Here is a 27005-nt window from a genome sequence, read left to right as displayed (position 1 = left end):
ATTCTAACCAACAGTAGGCTATTTCATCTACATCCCCCCGAATTATTAAAATTGACTCCCACCAAAGTTTTGGTTCCTCAGAGTCATTTATGTGTGATCGTTTACTGTTGACTGTTCCAGAACCCAAATTCTTCACCACCACACCATACTCCCTGCATGTGGGATAGAAATCACTGGGTGGAAACTAAGTTCCTTTTCATTCGGGTAATTTAGAGGGGTTTATATAGTCTAGTTTTGTTCTTCTAGTGGTTATGTTGAAAGTATTATATATTTAAGCCTCTTTAAGATTGGGTGAAGAGAGAAACTTTTTATCTTATGTTTTTGATAGCCCCAAAGACCCTGCACAGAAGCACAAGAACTCGCCTCTGTCGAGTGTAAGTAACCAAACGATAACCAAGGAGAATAACAGAAATGCCCATTTGGAACACCCAGAGCAGAATCCTGGTTCATCAGCAGGTGACACTTCAGCAGCGCACCGGGCGGTTTTAGGAGAAAACTTGATAGCCACGGCCCTTTGTCTTTCTGGCGGTGGGTCTCAGTCTGATTTGAAGGACGTGGCCAGCACAGCGGGAGAGGAGGGGGACACACGCCTCCGGGAGAGCCTCCACCCCGCCACTCGATCTCTTAAGGCAGGGTGCGATACAAAGCAGCTTGCCTCCGGGAATTGTCCTGAAGAGAAGGCCCCACAAGCCTCCATCCTAAAGGAAGGGAGCAGGGACACAGGCTTGGATTTCCCACCTGTGGTGCCTCCAGCAAATGGGGTTGAAGGAGTCAGAGTGGATCAGGATGATGATCAGGATAGCTCTTCCCTGAAGCTTTCTCAGAACATTGCCGTCCAGGTCAAGTATCAAGTTTCTACTACTAAAACGGAATTTGGGCTTTTAATTTTTTTTTTTTTTTGAGGGCAGGAGATATTTCTTCATAGTTGGTGGAGAACTACTCTGTCTCGTTTTTTTACTGGCAACTCCTATACTATTTTCATACGGTGCTCTGTGATGACTTCATTCTGGTGTTCAATAAGTAACAGCCCGTGTCTAATCGTGACGACCAGGAACTTCATGACCTACATACAATCACTTTCACTGAGTAATTGATGAGTGTAGGTCGTTAGCATTCATATTTCCTATCTTCGACCTTGCAGAAGGAATCCTTGTTAATTCTCTCACCTACATCTTAAGTATGGTGTATCCTGCCTTCTAGTGACTGGTGTGCTTTTTTGTAGCAGGAAGGATGAGCACAGTAAATTGTAGGGGCCAAAATTCTTATCTGAGTCTTGAGCTTGTCTCTCCATCAGTTGTTGGGTCTTGTTCAGCTTATTTTGTGGGGTAAATGCTTCATGCTACATGGATGTCAGTGGACATTTGCCAGAACTACAGTTCTCTTGCTATGAAGCTGATAAGGGGAAGGAGCAAAAAGTTAACTTCTCAGTTCCTTGTGGCAGATTTCTCGGTGAAAGGACGAGAGCAATTCTGCCTTTTAGAATGTCTCTGAACAGTTCTGAATATAATTGTTTCTTTCTTTATAGACTGACTTTAAGACGGCTGATTCAGAGGTAAACACAGATCAAGATATTGAAAAGAATCTGGTAAGTAGTTAAACTGCAGTTGTTCATGTATGAAATCATTAATGCAGAAGATCTAGAGTCACATCATCTCAGTTGGAAAAGGTACAGGAATCTCCTTTATAAAATCCCTGACAGATGGTCAGCTAACTTCTACTTGATCACCTCCAGAGGTGGGAAGCTTACTACTCATGAAGCAGCATATTGCATTTTGAAAATAGCTCTTATTGTTAGATCTTATTATGAGGTGAGAACAGAACCACTGAAACTTCTTGTTATAGTTCTCTCTTGAGCTAGAGTAAATCTAAATCCCTTTACTTGTTAGCCCAAAATATATTCAAAATGTCTTTTTAAATGCTTTTTCCTCTTATCCTTCAAGTCTGAACCTTTCCAGGTGAAACATCCCCAGATGTTTTTTTAACATTCTTCTTTACTTCATATGATATATTTTTCAGTCTTTTTTTTTTTTTAATTTTATTTATTTTTGGCTGTGTTGGGTCTTCGTTTCTGTGCAAGGGCTTTCTCTAGTTGTGGCAAGCAGGGGCCACTCTTCATCGCGGTGCGTGGGCCTCTTGTTGCGGAGCACAGGCTCCAGACGCGCAAGCTCAGTAGCTGTGGCTCACGGGCCTAGTTGCTCCGCGGCATGTGGGATCTTCCCAGACCAGGGCTCGAACCCGTGTCCCCTGCATTGGCAGGCAGATTCTCAACCACTGCGCCACCAGGGAAGCCCCTATTTTTCAGTCTTTTCTTCAACCTGGTTACTTTTTCACCTAGACATGTTACATCTTCTCAATGTTTCTTTTAAACTGTGATCCTGAGAGCTAAATGTAGTAATGCACATACAGTATAATTACTTCACAATACAGTGGAACTCTTGTGCTCTCTCTCATTCTAGACACCATTTCCTAAGCTGACATCAGCTTATTTTGGCCATCTCGTCGCACTGTTGAGCTTTCACTTATACTCCATCAGGTCTTTTTCTCATGTATTGTTTAGTTGTATCTTCCTATTTTATGCCTAGGTAATTGGGTTTTTTTTTTTTTTTTAGCATCACTTTTTAAATCTATTTTTTACTTAAAAATAGGTAATTTTTTAAAAAAATATTTATTTATTTATTTTATTTTTGGCTGTGTTGGGTCTTCTGTGCAAGGGCTTTCTCTAGTTGCAGCGAGTGGGGGCCACTCTTCATCACGGTGCGCGGGCCTCTCACTGTTGCGGCCTCTCTTGTTGCGGAGCACAAGCTCCAGACGCGCAGGCTCAGTAGCTGTGGCTCACGGGCCTAGTTGCTCTGCGGCATGTGGGATCTTCCCAGACCAGGGCTCAAACCCATGTCCCCCGCATTGGCAGGCAGATTCTCAACCACTGCGCCACCAGGGAAGCCCAGGTAATTGGTTTTTAAAACTTAGAGAACTTCACATTTATATTTGTTAAAGTGGTCCCCTTGATCTTTCCCTGGCATTTTGTGGCAAAACTTCCACCCTGTAAGTGTGTGGATATCTGAATGTCCATTTTTCAAGAGGAAGGATAACGCTAGAAAAGGCACCCTAAGTTCAAGAAGAGGTCTTTAGGGTAAGATATGTTAATTGAGTGGAAATAAAGAGGAAAGCCAGGTAAGAAAGTGGATATTTGGTGCAAGTTGAAGAAATTGAGGGGCAGATGGAAAGAAGTAAGTTATTGGAGTACATTAACCACATGAAAACTTTTAAATAGAGAGTAGCAACTCAGGAGTTATTTATAACAGGCAAGTAAAAAGATCCTAGAGATGAGAGACCTGATGGCGATGTGCTGGGTGAGAACCAGGCTAGGAGAGAACCTCCAGGGGAAGGAGGAGAAGTCGCCTTTTCTTAAGCACTTATTCTAAGCACTTTACATGGAGTGTTTATTTGGTCCCCACAGTTGTAAGGCGGGGTTTCGTTGACCATATAGCAATTGAAGGGGCCAACTAAGAGGTTATAGATAAGCTTTAGCATCAGTCTGAAACGGGTGGAAACTGACAAGCCATTAGGCCAAAAGAGGCCCAGGGTTGTGTTTTGTTTGGCAGTATTCTTTCGGGTGGTGGTGTGGCCACATGCTGTAATTTCTTTTATTATTATTACTTTTAAAATATTTATTTATTTATTTAATTTGGTTGCGCCAGGTCTTAGTTGCGGCAGGTGGGCTCCTTCGTTGTGGCTCCAGGGCTCCTTAGTTGTGGCATGCGAACTCTCAGTTGCAGCATGCACGTGGGATCTAGTTCCCCGACCAGGGATCGAACTGGGCCCCCTGCATTGGGAGCGTGGAGTCTTAACCACTGTGCCACCAGGGAAGTCCCTATTATTATTATTTTTAAAACACAATATGATTATATTTTAATACACAACCAAAATACAAAACACCATAGTAAGTTGACAACAGTAGAACATGGTATTTCATTTGCATTGCATGACAGATGGTTAACATTCTTAGTTGTAAATGAGCTCTCCACATGCTTTTCAAAAGGCATTGGGACTAGGCAGGTATTAAGCTTAGTGGCAATACAGGGAACTTTGCTCCTGTTTTATTTGCTACCCTTTTCATGCATTTACAGTAATTGCCCACTGCCTACATTTGAAATTGTGACTCCTGGCTCTCAGGACCAATTCACCATCAATGAAACAAAGTAACAATGTGTAACCCTTTGGCTTATTAAGATGAGAATTGTATAAAGTAATTTACTGTATGCCTTTAAGCCATCCATTTGTATGTACTAATAGTATGTACCTTGAGACTTCTTCCCCTGAAGACTAGAGTTTTTTCTCCATCCTGTGTTGTTATAAAGATGTATTATGGACAGAGAGGTACCATAAGGAAGTAGAGAGAGAAGAAAAGAATCCTCTAATCTACTAGTTTTCATCAGTTGGTTCTTAACCTTTAACTTTTCTTGGGTTAAGGTCCTCTTTCAGAATCTTTTGAAAACTTTGAATTCTCATCTCAAAAAATTTTATACACACCTGTCCATAGACCTCAGGTTCAGAATCCCTTTAAAGTTATGATGCTAAGGTGTCATCTGTTTAGTGAGCGTTAGTCACATTTCAGTACATGGACTAAGGACTAGCTTCTCCCAAAGCTAAAGTCCCATCTTGAGAGCTTATTTTTTTATTATCATAGTGTGATAAGTTTTCCCCCATTCACTTCTAAAACCTTTCTTTTCTTTGAAAGTAGTTATCGTCTAATGAACAAATTCAGTTTAATGCTCTGTTTAAATTTTACACCGGTTACCTTATACCAAATGTGTTTTAAATTGACCCTCTAAGTTTTAGTGTTCCTTTGAAAAGTATTCATTACTTTTCTTGATTTATTAATGTGGGGGAGGCAGAGCTGAACTGTGACCCTTAGAAACTTCACCTCTTTTATTGATTTATTTATTTATTGGCTGTGCTGGGTCTTCGTTGCGGCATGCGAGAGCTTTAGTTGCAGCATGCATGCGGGATCTAGTTCCCCAACCAGGGATCGAACCCAGGCCCCCTGCATTGGGAGTGTGGAGTCTTACCCACTGGACCACCAGGGAAGTCCCAGAAGCTTTACTTTTCTGCTCCCTGTTTATATGAGAGCTTGCCGATTTGACCAATCTGAATACCAAGTGCCTCAGAACTCTTTGGTGGATCTGCCAATTTGTAGTGCTAATGACCAGTAAGGAGTCCAGTTTCTGGATGCATTTTGAGTAGTTGACCTGTTCTTTGTTTTTTCTCGTTCTTCTTCCTCTTAATAGATAAAATACCTTATTTCTCTTATTCCCTACTGCAGGGAAATTAGCCTATAAACGGTCAGTTAGTAGATATCTTAGGCTTTGTGGGCTATATGTGCTCTTTTGTAACCCCTCCACTCTACTGTTGTAGTGTGAAAGCAGCCAGCCAGCTGTCGGGTATGGCTGTGTTCCTATAAAACATTTACTTATAAAAATAGACGATGGGACTTCCCTGGTGGCGCAGTGGTTAAGAATCTGCCTGCCAATGCAGGGGACACGGGATCAAGCCCTGGTCCGGGAAGCTCCCACATGCTGCGGAGCAGCTCAGCCCTTGCACCACAACTACTGAGCCTGCGTGCCACAGCTACTGAAGCCCGTGCGCCTAGAACCTGTGCTCTGCGACAAGAGAAGACACCGCAATGAGAAGCCCCCGTGCTGCAATGAAGAGTAGCCCCCGCTCGCCACAACTTAGAGAAAGCCCGTGCGCAGCAATGAAGACCCAATGCAGCCAAAAATAAAATAAATAAATAAAATTAAAAAACAAAAACAGGTGATGGCTGGATTTGGCCCACAGGCCATAGGTTGCCATCCTCCATCTTAGCGCATCTTGTACAATAGAATTTCCTTTAACGATGGAAGTGTTCTGTATCTGTGCTGTCCAGTATAGTAGCCACTACTCACATGTAGCTACTGAGCGCTTGGAATGTGGTAAGGTGACTGAGGAGCTGGATGTTTACATTTTTTATTCTAATTAATTTAGCTACAGCATTGGACACTGCAGCCATAGCACCCTGCATGGTGCTTTGAACAGGGACATGGTGAATGTTTCTTGCAATGAAATTGGCGAATTAAACTTCTCATCTGTTGTTACCAATAGGATAAAATGATGACAGAGAGAACCCTGTTGAAGGAGCGTTACCAGGAGGTCCTGGACAAGCAGAGGCAAGTGGAGAATCAGCTCCAAGTGCAATTAAAGCAACTTCAGCAAAGGAGAGAAGAAGAAATGAAGAATCACCAGGTATTCTGCTTATATTAAAATTGGCAATAAGTAAAGCTATAGTCCCTAATCAGACTTTAATTTTTTTTTCAAATTAATAGAAATAAAAAAGCAGTATTTAACTTTTTAATGGTTATCATAGAATTTTAAGGATAAACAAGAACCTTCGAGGGCATCTTGTCCAAACTCTCACTCCTATTTTGGTTCAGAGAGGAAAGGATTATTTATTTAATATATTTGTTTGACTGCCTACCTGGAAAGTCATTTGATTAGACTCCTGTCTCACACTATATTTAAAAATACAATTCTAAGTAAATTAAAAAGCAGCCGCATAGCACAGGGAGATCAGCTCGGTGCTTTGTGACCACCTAGAGGGGTGGGATGGGGAGGGTGGGAGGGAGGGAGATGCAAGAGGGAAGAGATATGGGAACATATTGTATATGTATAACTGATTAACTTTGTTATAAAGCAGAAGCTAACACACCATTGTAAGGCAATTATACTTCAATAAAGATGTTTAAAAAAAAAATATATATATATATACATATAAAAGCTGGAAAAAAATTTTAAATCAGAAGAAAATTTAGAAGAATATTTATATACCTTAAGTTGCAAGAGGTCATTTTAACCCAGGCAGAAAACCTAGAAGATTTTAAAAAATTAATTATATATAATTTAAATTTTTGGCATGGCAAATGATATAGAAAACAGTCAAAAGATCAATATTAGACTGAGAGAAAGTATTTATAGCACATCTGATGAAGGGTTTAAGATGACATTTTGAGATTCCTACAAATTCATGGTAAAAGCCAAAAATCTAGAGAAAAACCAGGAAACATTACTGTATTACTCTCCTATTGTAATAGTTTTCTACTGTAATAGTTTCCCATTGCTGCTGTAACAAATTGTCATGAATTTAGAGCTTAAAACAACACAAATTTATTATCTTACAGTTCTGTAGGTCAGAAGTCCAACATGGGTGTCACTGGGCTAAAATCAAGGTATTAGGAGGGCTGCATTCCTTTCTGGGGACTCTAGGGGAGAATACATTTCCCTGCATTTCTGGCTTCTAGAGGCTGTTTGCATTCCTTAACCTGTGGCCCCCGTCTCCATCTTCAAAGTCAGCAACGTTGCATTTCTGTAACTGTTCTTCCCTAATCACATCTTCCTCTGATCACAACTGGGAAAGTGTCTCTGCTTTTAAAGACCCATTTGTGGTTAGATTGGGCCCACGCTGATAATCCAGGATTGTCTCCCTATCTCTTTTGTTATGGAAGGTAACATAGGTTCCAAGGAGTAGAACATGGGCATTTTTGTGGGGAAGGGCTTATTATTTTGCCCATAACAGTTACAAACAGTAATTCACAGAAGAGGAAAAGCAAATGGGTAATAAATGTATGAAAGTAAATTCAGCCTTACTAGTGTCGATCCATTTGTATAGCAAATATTTTTTGAATTCCTGATGTACGCTCTGAAGATTTAGTGGTGAACGAAACATAGTCTCTGCCTTCATTGAATGCTTATTCTAGTTGGAGGAGACAGACAATAAAAACAGTAAAAGAATAGGAGGTAGTGAAATGCTCATTAAAATTACTAGATACCATTCCTCCCTCTTTCCCAAGAGATTGGGAAAAATGAAATAAGTTGTCAAAGGTAAGGAAAAATGAACTCTTTTTAGACATTGGTAGGAGTGTGAATTGTTATGACCTTTTCAGAAAAGATATTAGGGGGACTTACCTGGTGGTCCAGTGGTTAAGACTCCAAGCTTCCAATGCAGGGGGTGCAGGTTCAATTCCTGGTCGGGGAACCAAGAATCCCACGTGCCGTGCAGCGTGCCAAAAAGTTAAATAAATAAATAAACAAGTAAATAAGTATATAAATAAATAAAGTCTGAAGAAAAAGATATTAGGAATTGTCACTTAAAATTTTAAAGTGTATATATACCTTGACTTAGCAGTCTCATTGTTAGGAGTCTATTCTACAGAAATAAAAGCTTTTATATGAAAATATAGGCATACAGAATGTTTATTGTAGTATTATTTGTAGTTACAAGAAAACTGAAATCAACCTTAACAGGATGGACTCTTAACAGAGAATGGTTGACTAAATTCGTTATATACGTGTCATGTCGTGTTATACAGCTATTTTTTAGTTTTATCGATAGTATGCTCATGTCAAGTGAACAAAAGCAAGATGCAGAATAGTGTATATAAAATCACCTCATTACAAAGAAAACAAAAAAGCAAACACGTACGTAAGTACACATGTATTTGTGTAAGAATGGAGAAAGATGTGAAAGCATAGAACAAAACGCTTAACACATTGATTGCTTTATGGGTAGAATTGGTGTGAATTAGGGGTGACTTAACTTTTACTTTTTGTTTGACTTCCTATTATAAATATATATGTATATAGTTAAATAATTTAAAAAGAACAAAGATAACCCCTACACATAATAAAGTAGAGCCATAACAAAACAAAACAAGACCATATTTGTTGGAAGTAGCAAACTCCCACCCTGTGCAAGAATGCCTTTCTCAGCAGTCTTGACAGGTGTTCATTCAGCCTTTATTTGAGCACCAGTAATGGAGAGCTTATTGCTTCACAAGGCAGTAAATTCCATTTTTGAACTGTTGTGATTGTTCGAAATTCTTTTCTCCTGTTGAATTGAAATCTGCTTTATTATAACTTACTCCCTTTTGGGACTTTTTTGACTGCTTTTGGGACTACTCATCAACCAGAGTCCTTCAATTCAATTTGAAATCACTAAAGTCAATATGTTAATTTGAGATAGTTGAAAGTAACCTTCAGACCGAAAGAACTAATTCATTTCCTTCTTTATTTGTGTGTGACTATAATTGTGCGGAACTTAGGAGATATTAAAGGCTATCCAGGACGTAACAATAAAGCGAGAAGAAACAAAGAAGAAGATAGAGAAAGAAAAGAAGGAGTTTTTGCAGAAGGAGCAGGATCTGAAAGCTGAAATTGAGAAGCTTTGTGAGAAGGGCAGAAGGTAAATGATGCTGTTAAGAATAAAAACCCTGTGTTTATGTGTGTGTTTGTACATAACAGGCCGGTTCTGTTTGTGTTTCTACTTTCTTTTCCTTCAGTCTAATTTTTATTTGAAAAACAAGTGTACAAATTAAAATCCTTTAGTGATTTTAGCTTTTTTAGCACCCTATGTTAAATTTAATAAAAAGTGTTTCAGGGATTCATTAATACATTGAAATAACAGCAGCTCATTGTTTGGTCCCAAGTAAGATCAAGATTTTGATATATATCGAACACCTATTTCACTTGCCTTATCTGATGTTTTACAGTTTAGGCTATGAGGCTACTTTGATTATGTTAAATTCAGCACCAAAACCAAATTTCAAACAGTAACATTGCAAGCTGTTTGGAAGGCTATTTAATGTATCTGTGTCCTTTTCAGGGTACTGCAGCAAGGCTGAGGTGGGCATAGAATTTGGTCATAGTTTCAATTTTCTAAGTTTCTTAATGTGACCTGTTTGGAAGTCAAAATAGTTGTGAATATTGTGATTTTATTTAAATTCTACTAAAATGCATTTTTATTTATCAAGAAAATCTTGGCTTGCTAATGTGTCAGAGAGCTAAGTGAAAAGTAGCAGGATACTTGGAAAATGATTCAGCAAATGAGGAAAGATGATAAATAAGAAAGGACATTTTGGAATAATTGGGAAAATTTATTGTATCAATGGTAAATATTTTGCGTATGATTATGTAGAAGGTTCTTAATAGATACTTGCTGAAGTTTTAGGGGTTAAGTGTCATGATGTCTATAACTTTCAGGTGGTTCAGAGGGGGAAGTAAAGTAAATGTGACAAAAAGTGTTAACAGCTGGTGAATCCAGATGAAGGGCATGTGTTCACTGGACTATTCTGTTAACTTTTCTGTTGTTTTGAAATTTTCAAAGAAAAAGTTGCAGGGGTTGGGGTAGATATAGGGAGAAATTAGCCAGGCAACGAATAGGGAAAAAGACATTGCAGGCAGGGGACCTACAGACGAGAGAGATTAGCAACTGAGACCTGAGGTAGAGAGGAATGAGGCTAGTGGAGGAAGCAGAAGCCTGATCACAGAGGCTCAGATCCCGTGTAAGGAGTTTGAGATTTTCCCTGATAGTGAGAGACTGGAGAGTTTTAAGGAGGGGGTGGGGAATCAAAGGATGAGATTTGCACTTTATTTATTTTCAGTTAAAAAATTTTTAATTGAAGTATGGTTGATTTATAATATATTAGTTTCAGATGTACAACGTAGTGATTTAAAACGCTTATGGATTATATTTAAAGTTATTATAAAATATTGGCTGTATTCCCTGTGCTGTACACTATATCCTTACAGCTTATTTATTTTATACACAGTAGTTTGTACTTCTTAGTCCCCTACCCCTGTCTTGCCCCTCCCCCCATCTCCCCACTGGCAGCCACCTGTTTGTTCTCCATATCTGTGAGTCTGTTTCTGTTTTGTTACATTCATTCATTCTTTTCACTTTTTAGATTCCACATAATAAGTGATGACATACAGTATTTGTGTTTTTCTATCTGATTTATTTCACTTAGCATAATGCCCTCCAGGTCCATCCATGTTGTTGCAAATGGCAAAATTCCATTCTTTTTTATGGCTGAGTAGTATTCCATTGTGTGTGTGTGTGTGTGTGTGTGTGTGTGTGTGTGTGTGTATGTATTACCACATCTGTTTTATCCATTCATCTGTTGTTGGACACTTAGGTTGCTTCCATATCTTGGCAACTGTAAATAGAGATTTGCAGTTTAGATAGATGATGATGCCAGTTGGAGAATAGATTGGAGTAGTGTAGAGGACCAGTTAGGAGACTTATCTTTCAGAGCCTGTGTTAGAATAATGGTGGCCAAAACTGAAGTGCTGCAGTGGGGAGGAGAGATGTGAATCCATTTGTAAGGTGTTAGGGGTAGCACTAATAGGTGGACAGGGGAGAGTTATAGAAATGCCCATATTTCTGGCTTGGAAAATTGGGGAAATACTGGGGTTTTTAAATAAGATGTCTTATTCAGTTATCCACTTTACAAGTTTCAAGTTAAATTCTACCTCCTTTGTAAAATCTTCCTTATCCAGTTCTTCCTGAACTAATCTCTCCCTCCTCAGAACATCTATACAGCTCTCTGCTGATTTAGCTTATTTTTGTATTATACTGTACTCTACATTTTTTTCTACCTGTGTATGTCTTGGCTGGCCATTGATCTTGTAAGCCTCTTGAGAATAAAGACTGGACTCTCCCTCTTCATATGTATTTAAAAATTTTTTTTTACTCTTTTGTGTTCTTTTACGCTTAGCTCAGTGCTATATATCTGATAATTATTGGACAAGTATTTGTTGAATTACTGGATAGGAAATTAAGAGAATTTCACGTTGATATTATATAAAGATGAATTTACGTAATAGAAATTTGCTAAGTGCTTTCTACTGTTTGAAGGTAATCACTGTTTTTTAATGTAATTATAATTTTTAAAGAAGACACCATAAACTGACCAAAAAAAAAAAGACCAAATATTCAGTTTAGTCATGTATTTGATTTTTTTTCTCCTTGACACTTGGCTGCTTTATAATGGACATTGTCTTGCCTTTGTGGGGACACTTTCTAGTTTCCAGCTTGCATCCTTCAAGATTATTGCTGGTATTAGAAAGGTGAAGCTTCCAAGCTAGTTCTCTTCTAGGGCTGAACTTCTTTTTAAGCTCCCTGCCTTTAATAGTGACTCATCGAGAATAATAGCAAATGGGGTTCTTCTTGAATAAAGATGGTGATCTTGTGCTTTAAGAGACATCATCAGTTGATTCACAGAGGTAAGTTGGGACCAGTAGCAGAGAAACTGCAATATCAAGCAAGGATCTTCTTTTTTAAAATGCTCTGAGCTTGCCTGATGAACTTGTGATAGAGTGATAGGTAAATAGCAGATCAAGGGAGTTAATGTTGGAAGAATTACTTTGGATGTAATATAAGAGTTTATGCTATATTGAAATTGACAGGGCGCAAGAGGATTCTTTTTGGAAATTTCTCACCAAATGCTAGTTTATTTAACTGGCATGCTTTGAAGTCCTAATAGCTTGTCTGGCAATCAGTAAATCTAGTGAGTATTTCTTAGGTGCAAAGCAGTGAGCCAGACTGCTGCAGCATCCTGTATTTTGACCACAGCCTTCAGTCCTTCCAGCTTTCTGTCTCATTCCCAGTAAATGTACTCTTTGACATCAAGTCCTCTTTCTTGTTTTTTGACTTCATTCCATTTTCTCCCAGTCCTCCAGCTCCCTGGAAGCATTTCTTTCCCTAGCCAGACTAGACTCGTGGTCCATTACTTGAATTTCTCCCTTACCATTACCATCAATTCTGCTGAGGCTTGTTCCTTTCCTTTCATTTTTCCATAGTACTCCAGTCCTGGGCCAAGTCAGCCCCCCCGACATCTCTATTCTTCTTATACTTGGGCTGCTGAGGGATTGGAAAATTGGGGAAATAATGGGGTTTTCTAATAAGGAGATCACACAGCTGCAGGAGATCACACAGCTGTGTGTCTTGAGGCCAGAATAAATTTGACTTTCAAAAACACCCGGATCCTCAGGGCTCGCTCTTCCTCTGAGGGCTGTCCCTAACTATTACCTCTCTTTCTAAACTTTCTGTCTCCACCATTTCTCTCCTTAGTCTTAGCATATGATCTTACCTTTTATTTCACTGAAAAAATAGGGGCCATCGAGTAAACCTTCCTTCAGCTTCCGATCAGCAGATACATCCATCTTTTCTTCCTGTCCTTGTATCTGAGTCTAAACTACCTGTGTGTGAATCCTGTTCCCTCTTGCTTTTCCCACTTCTGCATAAGTGACACCACACTCTCCTCCAGTGACTAAGCCGAATAACCAAGTCATTCTGAATTCCTCTCTTAGCCCCTCTCTGCTTTACCAAGTCCTGTAGATTCTTAATATTAATTGTCCCTTTCTCTCCATTCACTCTGCCACTCTTAGTTCAGGTTTCTATCAGTTCTCCTAGATTCTGAGGCAGGCTACTAAACGTTCTTTGCCTCCAGTCTCCTCCATTTTCATTGGTCTAGTACAAATCTGTCGAAGAAATCTGTCGAAGAATACGGATCTGATAATGTCATTTCCCTGCTTAAAGTCCTTCATAGTTCCTAGGGTAAAGTTTAAACTCTTTAGTTTAATATAAGAGGCCCTCAATTATCTAGTCCCTGTTTATGTCCCTAGCTATATCTTTTACCACTCCGCCAGACCACCATGCTAGTTTATACCTAACTACTACATGTTGTATCCTGAACTCACTTAAAACTCAGCCTGTATCAACTGCTCTAGGAAGCTTTCCCAGATACTCCCCTTATCCTCCCCTTCACACACCCTGACCATTTAATTTAGATGACCCTCCTCCGTATTCACCTAGCATGGTGTGTATGCTTCTGTCATAACACTGACCTCTGATGGTCTTTTGTGTTTACTGGAACGTTTCCCACATTATATAGTCAGCTTCTTGAGGGCAGGTATTTCGATTATCTATTGCTGTCAAAAAAACACTGTAAAACTTAGTGTCTTAAAACAGCAACAATATTTTATTATTTCTCTCAATTCTTTGGGTTGATTGAGTCTCAGATGGATGGTTCTTCTAGTGTCCTTTGGAGTCCTTCCTGTAGCTGCCGTTATGTGGCAAGTGGGGCTGGAATGTCCAAGATAGCTTCATTCATATTTCTGCCTTGGCAGGGACACCTGGAAAGCTGAGTTCCGGTGGGGCTCTGGGATGTCTAGGCCTTTTCACTCTATCTCTCTATGCTGTCTCAGGACTTTTTCCTCTCCAGGTGGTCTTTCCAGCTAAGGAGCCAGATTTCTTACTTGGTGGCTCAGGGCTCCCAAGAGTACAAAAGTGGAAGTTTCCAGGCTTTCTTAAGGCGTAGACTTGGGACCAGTACAGTGCTACTACTGTGGCATTCTGTTGGTTAAGATGAGTGACAGGGCCAGCCCAGATTCAGTGTGGGAGGGGACTACGAGGAGGAGGCCTGGTTCATTGGGAGGACTCCATTTTTGGAGATTTGCTACCACGGCAAGTAACACATCTTGTTTAACTTTTTCTGCTCAGCATGTAATAGTTTCTTTTAGATATGGGAAATCATAGAAGTTATATAAACATAATTGGAGGTGTTTTAGAAGTATGCAGGATGAATTATGAGGAGAGACAGAGGCTGGGACATCAACCAGTAAGCTCTTAGGATAAAGTGAGTTTATAAGAATTATTATAAGACTAATGGTGGTTGAATGAAAAGGGAGAAATGGATTTAGGAGGGATTGGTGTCGGATTATTTTAAGGATTAGGACAGAGGGAGAAGTCAAAAATAACTTCATTGTTTTGACCCTGGGTAACTCTGTGCCGCCATGGACAGTAATTGGGAAGTAGAATACCAGTTCTAAATTTCGAGGATAAAGTAATACTTTTGATGATACAGGACATGCAAGTTAAAATACTTAGTAGGCAATTAAAAATGGGAGACTTGAATACAGAAGAGATGCTATGTCTTCATTTGGAGTTGCATATAGGTGATAGTTAAAATGATAGGAGTGAATTTTCTGTGGGAAAAAGTATAGAGTAGGGCTCAGTTCTGAACTTTGAGGTACACCTGCAGTTTGGGAGTAGAAAGAGGAAGAGAAGGCAAAAAGAATAATCAGAGAAGGAAAAGGAAGCAGTTTAAAATAGTATAGGGTTTCAAAGGGAGAAGGTGGTTAACAGCGTCAGAAACTATAGAGTAGGAAATGAGAACCAGGTCTGAATAAAGGCTATTGGTAATTTTTTAAAAAATTAATTAATTAATTAATTAATTAATTTTTTGGCTGCGCTGGGTCTTTGTTGCTGCGCGTGGGCTTTCTCTAGATGCGGCGAGCGGGGACTACTCTTCATTGCGGTGTGCAGGCTTCTCATTGTGGTGGCTGCTCTTGTTGTGGAGCACAGACTGTAGGCATGCAGGCTTCAGTAGTTGTGGCACATGGGCTCAGTAGTTGTGGCGCACGGGCTTAGTTGCTCCGCAGCATGTGGGATCTTCCCGGACCAGGGCTCGAACCTGTGTTCCCTGCATTGGCAGGCGGATTCTTAATCACTGCACCACCAGGGAAGTCCCGCTATTGGTAATTATTGAATGTAACCAATAGGGATTTTTTTTTTTTTTTTTTTTACCAATAGGGATTTTTAGGTAGGGGAATTAGGTTATTGGATTGATTTTTCCCCCAATATTTTATTATGAAAATTTTCAGACATTGAGAGAAACTGCAAGTATTGTACACTAACACTCACCACCTAGATTCAGCAATTAACGTTCTATTAAATTTGTTTTAACAGTATCTTTCCCTCTATCTATTCATCAGTCCATCTTATTTTTTATGCATATTACAGTAAGATGTAGTCATCAGTAAATTCACCTATAAACTTGTAAACATGTATATCATTAATTAGACTTTAATATTATTTGTGTTTTCTTTTTTGTGGTAATGAATTGTATATGTAGTTAAATATATAAATATTAAGTTGTACCATTCAGTGAGTTTTGACAAATGTATATACCCTTGTAATTCAAAGCCCATCAAGATATAGAGAATACTATCATTAAACCAGATAATTCCTCATGTACCTTCCCTGTCATTCCCTGTCCCTACACTCCCAAAGGTAACCACTGTTCTGACTTTTTTCATCGAAGACTAATTCTGTAGGTTCTAGAATGTCACATAAATGAAATCATACAACATGTACTCTTTTGTGTAAGACTTCTTTCATTCAGCATAATGTTTTTGGTATTTTTTCATGCTGTCTTTTTTATTCTTGAGTAGTATTCCTCTTGTTAATATACCACAGTTTATCCATCTTCCTGTTGATGGTAGGTAGCAGTTTCCAGATTTTTGACTATTATGAATAAAGCTGTGAATATTCAAGTGCAAGTCTTTGTGTGATCATATACTTTTATTTCTCTTGGGTAAATTCCTAGGAATAGAATTGCTGGGTTGTAGGGTAGGTATATGTTTAGTTTTATAAGAAAAGGCCAAACATATTTCCAAAGTGGATATACCTTTTTGTACTCTACCTACAATGTTTGAGAGTTCTGGTTGCTTCATATCCTTGCCATTCAAGTGGTTGTGCAGTAGTATTTCATTGTGGTTTTAATTTGCATTTCCCTAATGACTAATGATGTTGATCACTTTTTCCATGTGCTTAGTGGTCATTCATTTACCTGTTTTTGTGAAGTGTCCTGTCAAATATTCCCCCCCACACACACCTTTTTTGCAGGGGTTGAGGTTTTGGCTTTTTATGATTGTATAGTAGATGCTCTTTATATATACCAAATATAAGTCTTTTGTCAGTTACATGTTCCGTGAAAATTTTCTTCCAGTCTCTGACTTATCTTTTCATTTTAAAATTGCATCTTTTGGTGAACGGAAAATTTACTTTCAGTGATGTCTAATTTATCAAGTTTCCATTTATAGGTATTGCATTCTCTGTCCTAAGAAACCTCTGCCTCCCCTGAAGTAGCAAAGATGTTCTCCTCTGTTTTCTTATGGAAGCTTTATCATTTTAGCTTTAATATTTATGTCTCTGATCCATCTCAGATTAATTTTTGTGTATGGTGAGAAGTAGGGGTTGAAGTTAATTTTTTCCCATGTGGATATCCAGTTGTTCTGGCACCATTTGTTGAAAAGACTTTCCTTTCCCCACTGGGTTGCTTGACACCTTCGCCAAAAGCCAAATGACAGTATGACTCATTTGTGTAAATAGTGGGTTTATTCTGGGTACAGTACCAATCTATTGCATTGATATATTTGCCTATCTTTATGCCAAATCACAGTGTTGTAATTATTATAGCTTTATAGTAAGTCATGAAGTCAGATTATGCAAAGTCTTCTGCTTTTTTTTTTCTTAACTTTTTAAAAAAAATAATTAATTTATGTATTTTTGGCTGCGTTGGGTCTTCATTGCTGTGTACGGGCTTTCTCTGGTTGCGGCGAGCGGGGGCCAGTCTTTCTTGTGGTATGCAGGCTTCTCATTGCAGTGGCTTCTGTTGTTGTGGACCACGGGCTCTAGGCGCAAGGGCTTCAGTAGTTGTGGCACGCAGGCTCAGTAGTTGTGGTGCACGGGCTTAGTTGCTCCGTGGCATGTGGGATCTTTCCGGACCAGGGATTGAACCCGTGTCCCCTGCATTGGCCAGCGGATTCTTAACCACTGCACCACCAGGGAAGTCCCAAAGTCTTCTTTTTGTTCAAGATTGCTTTGGATATTCTAGGTTGTTTGCACTTACATATATATATTTAAGAAGCAGCTTATCATTTTCTACAAAAACAACAGATTTTCTGAGAGTTCTTAATATGATTGGATGCTTAATTTTGTCAAATGGTTTTTCTGCATCTGTTAAAATTATCAAATGCTTTTTCTCCTTTATTCTGTTAATATAGTGAATTATGTTGATTTATTTTCAAATGTTAAACCAATTCTCCATTCTTGTGATTACACCCAACTTGGGCAAGATATGTTATTGTTTATATATTGCTGGATTTGACTTGCTAATATTTTTGAAGGATTTTTATGTCTACGTTTATTGAGGAACAGTGTTCTGTATTTTTTTTATTTTAAAAATTTAGTTATATCAGTTGCTGAGGGGGCGATGTTAAAATCTCTGTGATTATAGATTTTTTTTTCTTTCTTTTTAATTCTGTCAATTTTTGTTTCTTATATTTTGAAGCTGTGCTGTTAGATACATATACAGTTATGATTGTTATGTATCCTTGATGAATTATCTTCATCATTGACATTGACATTTTATCATTATGAAATGTCTCTCTTTATTTTGTTCATACTCTTAATGTTTATTTTATGTAATATTAATATAGATATTGCAGTTATATATGCTTACTCTTTACACAGTATATATTTTGCCATCTTTTACCTTCAACCTATCTACATTTTTATATGTTTTGTAGACAACATATAATTGGGTCTTTCTTTTTGATCTATTCTGAGAAACTTACTTTTAATAAGAGGCTTTTAGTGTATTTGTATTTAATATGATTATTGATATGATTAGATTTAGGTCTACTCTTTTACTGTGTGAATTGAATATTAATTCATTGACTATTCTTTAGAATTCCATTTTAATTTGGCCTTTTCCACCCAGAATACACATCTATTTAATTCACTGGCAACATGCATCATAAAGACAAACTACATGCCTGTTGATTATGCTATATTAGAAAGAGTTGTAATTTTCTTGGATAAAGTATTTGGGAAATTTTCATAGTTTTAATTGTTGAAACTTAGAATTATCCTTCAGATTTTTTTTAAAAATCAAAAAATTTTAGGTATAATTTACATGCAATAAAATGCACTTATTTTAAGTTGCAGTTTGATGAGTTTTGACAAATTAATCACACGTGTAAACACTAACACAGTCAAGGTGTAGCACATACCCATTACCCTAAAATCTTCCCTGTATTCCTTCTTAATCACTGTGCTTCCTCCCCACCACTCCCAGGTAAACACTGATCTGCTTTCTGTCACTGTAGATTACACTTATCTTTTCTAGACATTCGTGTCTTTCTTTCACTTACATTTTTGAGATTCATCTATGATGTGATGAATGTGAACTATATCAATAGTTCATTGCTTTTTTTTTAAAGACTTAATTTTTTTAGTGCAGTTTGAAGTTTACAACAAAATTGAGAGGGAGGTACAGAGATTTCCCATATGCCCCCTGCCCACACACATGCATAGCCGTCCCTTTATCAACGTCACTCACTAGAGTGGTACATTTTTTACCAAAGGTGAACCTACACTGACACATCATAATCACTCAAAGTACATAGTTTACCTTAGGGTTCACTCTTGGTGTTATATACTTTATGATTTGGACAAATGTATAATGACATATATTTATCGTTATACAGAATATTTTTCACTGCCCATCCTTGGTGCTCTGCCTATTTATCCCCCACTCCCCAACTGATCTTTTTATTGTCTCCATAGTTTTGCTTCTTCCAGAGTGCTATATAGTTGAATCATACAATATGTAGCCTTTCAGATTGGCTTCTTTCACTTAGTAATATGCATTTGAGGTTTCTCCATGTCTTTTCATGGCTTGATAACTCATTTCTTTTTAGCATTGAATAATATTCCATTGTTTGAATGTACAACAGTTTTTTATTTATTCATCTTTGAAGGATATCTTGGTTGCTTCCAAGTTTTGGCAGTTTGAATAAAGCTGCTATAAATATCCAAGTGCAAATTTTTGTATGGATATAAGTTTTCAACTCCTTTAGGTAGATACCAAGAAGTGTGATGGCTGGATCATATGGTAAGAGTATGTTTAGTTTTGTAAGAAACTGGCAAACTGTCTTCCAGAGTGGCTGTACTACTTTGCATTCCCAACAGAAATAAATGAGAGTTCCTGTTGCTCCACATCCTCGCCAGCATTTGTTGTTGTCAGTGTTCTGGATTTTGGTAATTTTAATAGGTATGTAGTGGTATCTCATTGTTTTAATTTGCATTTCCCTGATGACAAATGATGTGGAGCATCTTTTCATATCCTCATTTGCCATCTGTATATCTTTTTTGATGAGGTGTCTGTTAAAGTCTTTGGCCCATTTTTTAAATCTTTTTTTTTTTTTAACTGAGAGATGATATTTTTAATTTTATTTTATTCTTATTTTTTTGGCTGCACTGTGTGGCCTCCAGGATCTCAATTGCCCGACCAGGGATTGAACCCGGGCCATGGCAGTGAAAGCCTGGAATCCCAACCACTAGGACACCAGGGAACTTCCTTATTGTTTGTTTTATTGTTGAATTTTAAGAGCTCTTTGTATCCTTTGGATAACATTCCTTTGTCAGATGTGTCTTTTGCAAATATTTTCTCCCAGTCTGTGGCTTGTCTTCTGATTTTCTTGATGCTGTCTTTCGCGGAGCAGAAGTTTTTAATTTTATTTATTTATTTATTTGGCCTCACTGCATGGCTTGTGGATCTTAGTTCCCTGACCAGGGATTGAACCCAGGCCCTTGGCAGTGGAAGCGTGGGATCCTAATCGCTGAACTGCTAGGGAATTACCAGAAGTTTTTAATTTTTTTTTTTTTTTTTTTTTTAAATTATTTATTTATTTATTTATTTATGGCTGTGTTAGGTCTTCGTTTCTGTACGAGGGCTTTTCTCTAGTTGCGGCAAGCGGGGGCCACTCTTCATCGCGGTGCGCCGGCCTCTCACTGTCGCGGTCTCTCTTGTTGCGGAGCACAGGCTCCAGACGCGCAGGCTCAGTAATTGTGGCTCACGGGCCTAGTTGCTCCGCGGCATGTGGGATCTTCCCAGACGAGGGCTTAGAACCCGTGTTGCCTGCATTGGCAGGCAGATTCTCAACCACTGCGCCACCAGGGAAGCCCAGAAGTTTTTAATTTTAATGAAGTCTAATTTATAAAGTATTTCTTTCATGGATCATGTCTTTGGTGTTATATCATTCATTTAGGTTTTCTCCTATGTTATCTTCTAGGAGTTTTATAGTTTTGCATTTTACATTTAGGTCCATGATCCATTTTCAGTTAATTTTTGTGAAAGGTGTAAGGTCTGTGTTTAGATCCATTTTTTTTTTTTTGCACGTGGATGTCCAGTTCTAGCACCATTTGTTGAAGAGACTCTTTGCTCCATTTTATTATCTTCGCTTCTTTGTTAAAGATCAGTTGACTATGTTTATGGAGTTCTATTTCTAGGCTCTCTGTTCTGTTCCATTGATCTATTTGCCTGTTCTTTCACAAATACCACGCTGTCTTGATTGTATAGCTTTATAGTAAGTCTGGAAGTCAAGTAGCATCAGTCTTCCACTTTTGTTCTTCTCCTTCAATATTGTGTTGCTTATTCTAGATCCTTTGCCTCTTCTTATAAACGTTAGAATCAATTTGTTGATATCCATAGAATAACTTGCTGGGTTTTGATTGGGATTGCATTGACTCTATAGATCAAGTTGGGAAGAACTGACATCTTGACAGTGTTGAGTCTTCCTGTCCATGAACATGGAATATCTTTCCATTTATTTAGTTCTTCTTTGATTTTGTTCATCAGAGTTTTGTACTTTTCCTCATACAGATCTTGTACATATTTTGTTAGATTTATACCTAAGTGTATGTAGTGTAAATTATAATTGTGTTTTTAATTTCAAATTCCACTTATTCTTTTTTTTTTTTTTTTTGGCCACACCACGTGGCATGTGGGATCTTAGTTCCCTGACCAGGGATTGAACCCACATCCCCTGCATTGGAAATGCACAGAGTCTTAACTACTGGACCGCCAGGGAAGTCCCAAATTCTACTTGTTCGTTGTTAGCATTTAGGAAAGCAGTTGACCTTTGTATATTAACCTTGTGTCTTGCAACCTTGCTTTAACCACTTATTAGTTCAAGGAGGGTTTTTTTGTCTATTCTTTCCAATTTTATACGTGGATGATCATGTCATTTGCAAACAAAGACAGTTTTATGTCTTCCTTTTCAGTCTGTATACCTTTTATTTCTTTTTCTTGCTTTGTTACATTTTCAAGGACTTCCAGTATGATGTTGAAAAGGGGTGGTGAGAGGGGACATCTTTACCTTGTACCTGATCTTGGGAGAGCTTCAAGTTTCTCACTCTTGAGTATGATGTTAACTGTAGATTTTTTTGTAGATGTCTACCATGTTGAGAAAGTTTCCCTCTATTCCTAGTTTACTGAGAGTTTTTACCATTAATAGATGATGGATTTTGTCAAATGCTTTTTCTACATCTATTGACATGATCACTTGATTTTTCTTTTTTAGTCTTTTGATGTGATGGATAATATTAATTCATTTTTTTTAAAATTAATTAATTAATTTATTTATTTATGGCTGTGTTGGGTCTTCGTTTCTGTGAGAGGGCTTTCTCCAGTTGCGGCAAGCGGGAGCCACTCTTCATCGCGATGCGCGGGCCTCTCACTATCGCGGCCTCTCTTGTTGCAGAGCACAGGCTCCAGACGCGCAGGCTCAGTAATTGTGGCTCACGGGCCTAGTCGCTCTGCGGCATGTGGGATCTTCCCAGACCAGGGCTCGAACCCGTGTCCCCTGCATTGGCAGGCAGATTCTCAACCACTGCGCCACCAGGGAAGCCCTTAATTCATTTTTGAATGTTGAACTAGCCTTGCATACCTGGGGTAAATCCCACTTGGTCATGATTCTTTTTATACTTTTTTGTATTGATTTGCTAATATTTTGTTGAGGATTTTTGCATCTGTGTTCATGAAAGATATTGGTCTGTAGTTTTTTCTTCTTTTGTTTTTGTCTGGTTATGGTATTAGGGTAAGTGCTGGCCTCATAGACTGAATTAGGAAGTATTTCCTCTGCTTCTGTCTTCTAAAAGATTGTAGAGAATTGGTATAATTTCTTCCTTAAATGTATGGTAGAATTCACTAGTGAACCCATCTAGGCCTGGTATTTTCTGTTTTGGAAGGTTATTAATTATTGAATTAATTTTTAAAATAGATATCGGTATTCATTCCTTTTTAATGCTGAGTAGTGGTCCATTGTGTGACTATCCAACAATTTGTTTACTCAGTTGAAGATAATATAATATAAATATTATATTATCCTTCTAATATAAACTGTCTCCTATTGTTTCTGATGAGAAGTCAGTGACAATTGTTTCTCTCTGTGTATTGTGTCATTTTTTCCCTATGGTTTCTTTCAATATTTTCTATCCTTGGTTTTCAGCAGTTTGACTTTGATTTTCCCAGGTGTGGCTTTCTTCCTGTTTTACCTGTTTGGGGTTTTCTCAGCTGCTTATTCTGTAAAGTTACGTATTTCACCAAATTTCTGAAATTTTGACATAATTTTCAAATATTTTTCCCGTCCCATTCCCTCCTTTCCTTCTGGGACTCCACTTTCACATGTGTTAGAACTTTTGACATTGTCCTATAGCTCATGGAGGCTCTTTCATTTCTTTCCAATTCTTTTTTACTCTGTTCAGCATATTGGATAATATCTATTGATGTATCTTCAAGTTTACTTTTTATTATGTCATTTCCAGTCTATTAAGCCCATGCATTGAATTTTATATTTCCAGTATTGTATTTTTCAGTTCTTTCATTTCAGTTTAGTCTTTTTTATTGTTTCTATTTCTCCGTGAAGAGTTCTTATCTGTTCACTCCTTGTGAGCATATTTTTTCCTTTATGTTCTTTTGCATAGTTAAAATAGATGCCTTAAATCTTTACCTGCTAATTCCAACATCTTGGTCTCTTTGGAGTCCTTTCTATCGATTGCCTTTTTTCTTCCAGGAGTCAGAATCAAAAGCATTATTCTAAATAAGAAACTAGATGCAAAAGGTATGCACTGTTTGATTCTATTTACATGAAGTTCTAGAAGAGACAAAACTATAGTGAGAGAAAGCAGATCAGTTGCCAGTGGCTCAGGATGGAGGGAAGGGATTAACTGCCATATAGTAAATATTTGAGGCTTTGCAGACCACATAGTCTCTGTCACAACTACTCAACTCTGCTGTTGTAGCATGAAAGCAACCATAGACAATAAGTAAGCAAAATGAGCATGGCTGTGTTCCAATAAAACTTTATTTACAAAAAGAGATAGCAGCCTGGGTTTGATCTACAGACCATAGTTTGCAGACCCTGGTTTTCCTGTTTCTTTGTACATTGGAAATTTTGGGTTGAATCCTGGATATTGTGAATAATACATTGTAGAGACTCTGGATTCTGTTGTATTCCTCCATTAAATCTTGTGGTTTGTTTGTTTTTTTAAATTTGTTTTGTCAGGCTATTTCCTTGGTTGGGCTTAAACATCATACATACATGTTTGGTGGGCAGCAGCTGTGGTCTCTGTTGAGTTCATTTATCTGTAGATGAGTTCCTTGGAGTCTCTTCTGTGCATGCGTGGTTCAGGGATCATCCAGAGATTTAAATAGATTTATATGCAGAATTGGGGGTTCCCCATTTGTGGCTTTTATCTTTTGGGGATTTCTCCCTCATTTTCTAGCTGTTATGGTAGCTCCCAATTTTGTCCTTTGGCTCTTGAGCTGGTAAGGCTGCAAGGCTTCTATTTCAGTTTTAGTCATCAGCACAGAGCTATCTGGGGTTTGCCCTTAGATGAATGATGAATAGCCATTAAAAAAACAGGAAACAATAGTGGTATTCACGTCTTCCAATTGTCAGATCTTCTCCTGGTTTTTGTTTGTTCTTTAGTATCTTTAGATAGGTGTTTTTTAACATTTTGTGTAGAATCTATAGTTCTTTATCTGTAGAAATGGTTGGTCTATTAGGAGCAACTCTGCCTTTAGTGGAACTGGAAACTCTCCAGATTTAATTTTTAGAAGGACGACTTTGGCTGCATTGCGTTAGATGTGCTAAAGTGCAGATAAACTTATGTCAGGAAGACAGTTTTTTTTATTTTATTTTATTTATTTATTTATTTATTTATGGCTGTGTTGGGTCTTCGTTTCTGTGCGAGGGCTTTCTCTAGTTGTGGCAAGCGGGGGCCACTCTTCATCGCGGTGCGCGGGCCTCTCACTATCACGGCCTCTCTTGTTGCGGAGCACGGGCTCCAGACGCGCAGGCTCAGTAGTTGTGGCTCACGGGCCTAGTCGCTCCGCGGCATGTGGGATCCTCCCAGACCAGGGCTCGAACCCGTGTCCCCTGCATTGGCAGGCAGACTCTCAACCACTGCGCCACTAGGGAAGCCCAGGAAGACAGTTGTAACAAGATAAAATGAGGGCCTGATCTCAGTGGCAGAGAAAGAGAAAGGAGGGGTATTCTGAGGTAGGATTGCTGAGATTTGTTGATTGTTAGAGGGAGAAGAGGAGTAGTGACAATGAGATGGCTGGAATGACAGAGATGATGAATATAGGAAGTGGAGCAGTGGCCTTGAAGGGGAGGTTGTAAATTCTTATTTTAAATTCAGTTTTAAGGAGATATACTTTATGTAAAATACACCGGTTTTTTTCCTACAAAAAGTGTAAAGTTTGGGGACTTCCCTGGTGGTCCAGTGGTTAAGACTCCATGCTTCCACTGCAGGGGCCGTGGGTTCAATCCCTGGTCAGGGAACTAAGATCCCACATGCCATGTGGTACAGCCAAAAAAGGAAAAAAAGAAAAGAAAAGAAAAAGGGTAAAGTTTTTTTTTTTTTTTAATGTGTAACATAGGCAAAATTATTTAAGTCAATAAGTTTTTGAGAAATTTCACATTTTCTGATTCCACCCACTGCCAAACACCTTAGTGGGGTTTTTTTTGTTTTTTTTTGTTTTTTTTTTAGCATGCAACTTTTTTATTGTTTTCTAAATCTAAAGAATACAGTGATACAGTATACAGTGATATTATACTGCATCTACTCATGTGAAAAGGAACAAAGTATCGCCCCTGAAATAATTACTAATTACACAATACTGCAGAGTGATAAACACTATAAGTACTAAAATGTTAACATTTCAACATACAATGTCAACAACATCCTGCTTTCTTTTTTTTTTTTTTTTTAAAAGCTCTTGGACTGTCAGACGGGAAGTCATGCCCTTGAATCCCTTAAGGTGGTAGATTTTCTTTCTTTCTTTCTTTCTTTCTTTCTTATTTATTTATTTATTTATTTATTTATTATTTATGGCTGCGTTGGGTCTTCATTTCTGTGCGAGGGCTTTCTCTAGTTGTGGCAAGTGGGGGCCACTCTTCATCGCGGTGCGCGGGCCTCTCGCTATCGCGGCCTCTCTTGTTGCGGAGCACGGGCTCCAGACGCGCAGGCTCAGCAATTGTGGCTCACGGGCCTAGTCGCTCCGCGGCATGTGGGATCTTCCCAGACCAGGGCTCGAACCCGTGTCCCCTGCATTGGGAGGCAGACTCTCAACCACTGCGCCACCAGGGAAGCCCCTGCTTTCTTTTTTAATTGGTTAAAACATTTGTTAAGGTCATGCAAAATAAACACTTTATGAAAATGTTAGATTACACTCAAACATCAAGGCAATGAAACCCAAAAGAACAACTTTTTAATGTAATGACTGGTCAAGTAGATAAACTATTCAGCATATTAATAAAAATCCAGTAAGTGAAAAACATCAAAAATGTCAACACTAAATTTAGGTAACTGCTCGTCTACGATCTCACCACCTACAGTCTTATCTGTGACTGAAGATATACTGCCAAAATTGTTCTACATAAGTAAGCTATGTTAAAATGACCAAAAAAATGTCAGTGCATGATGTCAGGGTAAATTTCTAGTCCACACAATACTTAAATGTGATCATTCTCTTAACTCTGCTAACAGTAAATGAAAAGTCACACCAGATTTATCTTCTTTTTACTCTTGCTTTGTTACATGTTTTTAAACTTTTGTCTACAAGTATTTCTTATGATCCTCCCCCAGAATTAACATGCTGCTTTAGGAACAGATGAAGCAGATAAACCCTGCCCTGGTATAGAAGGCAGTGATTTCGTTTCCCCTAACTAAATATTTCCTTGTCACTTGTCAACTGTCACTGACCTTTCTGCTATAGTTATGTCCTCAGTCTCCCATTCCATAAAGATTTTTAGTGCCTATTATTATCCATGTCTCCCTGATTCTCCCAGAGAAAGAATTCATTTTTTCCCTCTCATCGCTAGGCTCACTAAGGGAAGCTGAGCACACAATTTTAAAGGAGTTACAGAGTAGACCAGGGCAGGTTCTTGGGCAGGTGGATGGTGCTTGAAGCCAGGTCTGGGATCTGGAGAGA

At 38.3% G+C, this 27005-nt stretch overlaps 1 protein-coding gene across 5 annotated transcripts in view; it reads left to right on the top strand.

Moving 5' to 3' along the window:
• The window catches only part of RNF214 (ring finger protein 214), a 56600-nt gene that overhangs the window by 3915 nt on the left and 25680 nt on the right, over positions 1–27005 (top strand). For 3 of the 5 annotated variants that reach the window (XR_005020851.1, XM_036859669.1, XM_036859667.1), the window contains exons 3-6: positions 329–839; positions 1526–1585; positions 6142–6282; positions 9135–9274. Coding sequence is in view for 4 of the 5 variants with exons in the window: in XM_036859669.1 (XP_036715564.1) it covers positions 329–839; positions 1526–1585; positions 6142–6282; positions 9135–9274 (852 nt within the window). In the remaining variant the exon portion in view is untranslated. The remainder of the gene's footprint in view (positions 1–328; positions 840–1525; positions 1586–6141; positions 6283–9134; positions 9275–27005) is intronic. The other 2 variants (XM_036859668.1, XM_036859671.1) reach the window with 2 other exon arrangements.

Source organism: Balaenoptera musculus, chromosome 8, assembly GCF_009873245.2.
Source record: "Balaenoptera musculus isolate JJ_BM4_2016_0621 chromosome 8, mBalMus1.pri.v3, whole genome shotgun sequence".
NCBI classification, from domain to species: Eukaryota; Metazoa; Chordata; class Mammalia; order Artiodactyla; family Balaenopteridae; genus Balaenoptera; species Balaenoptera musculus.
The sequence above is the reverse complement of the archived record's forward strand: the minus strand, read 5'-3'. Positions and strand labels throughout refer to the sequence as shown.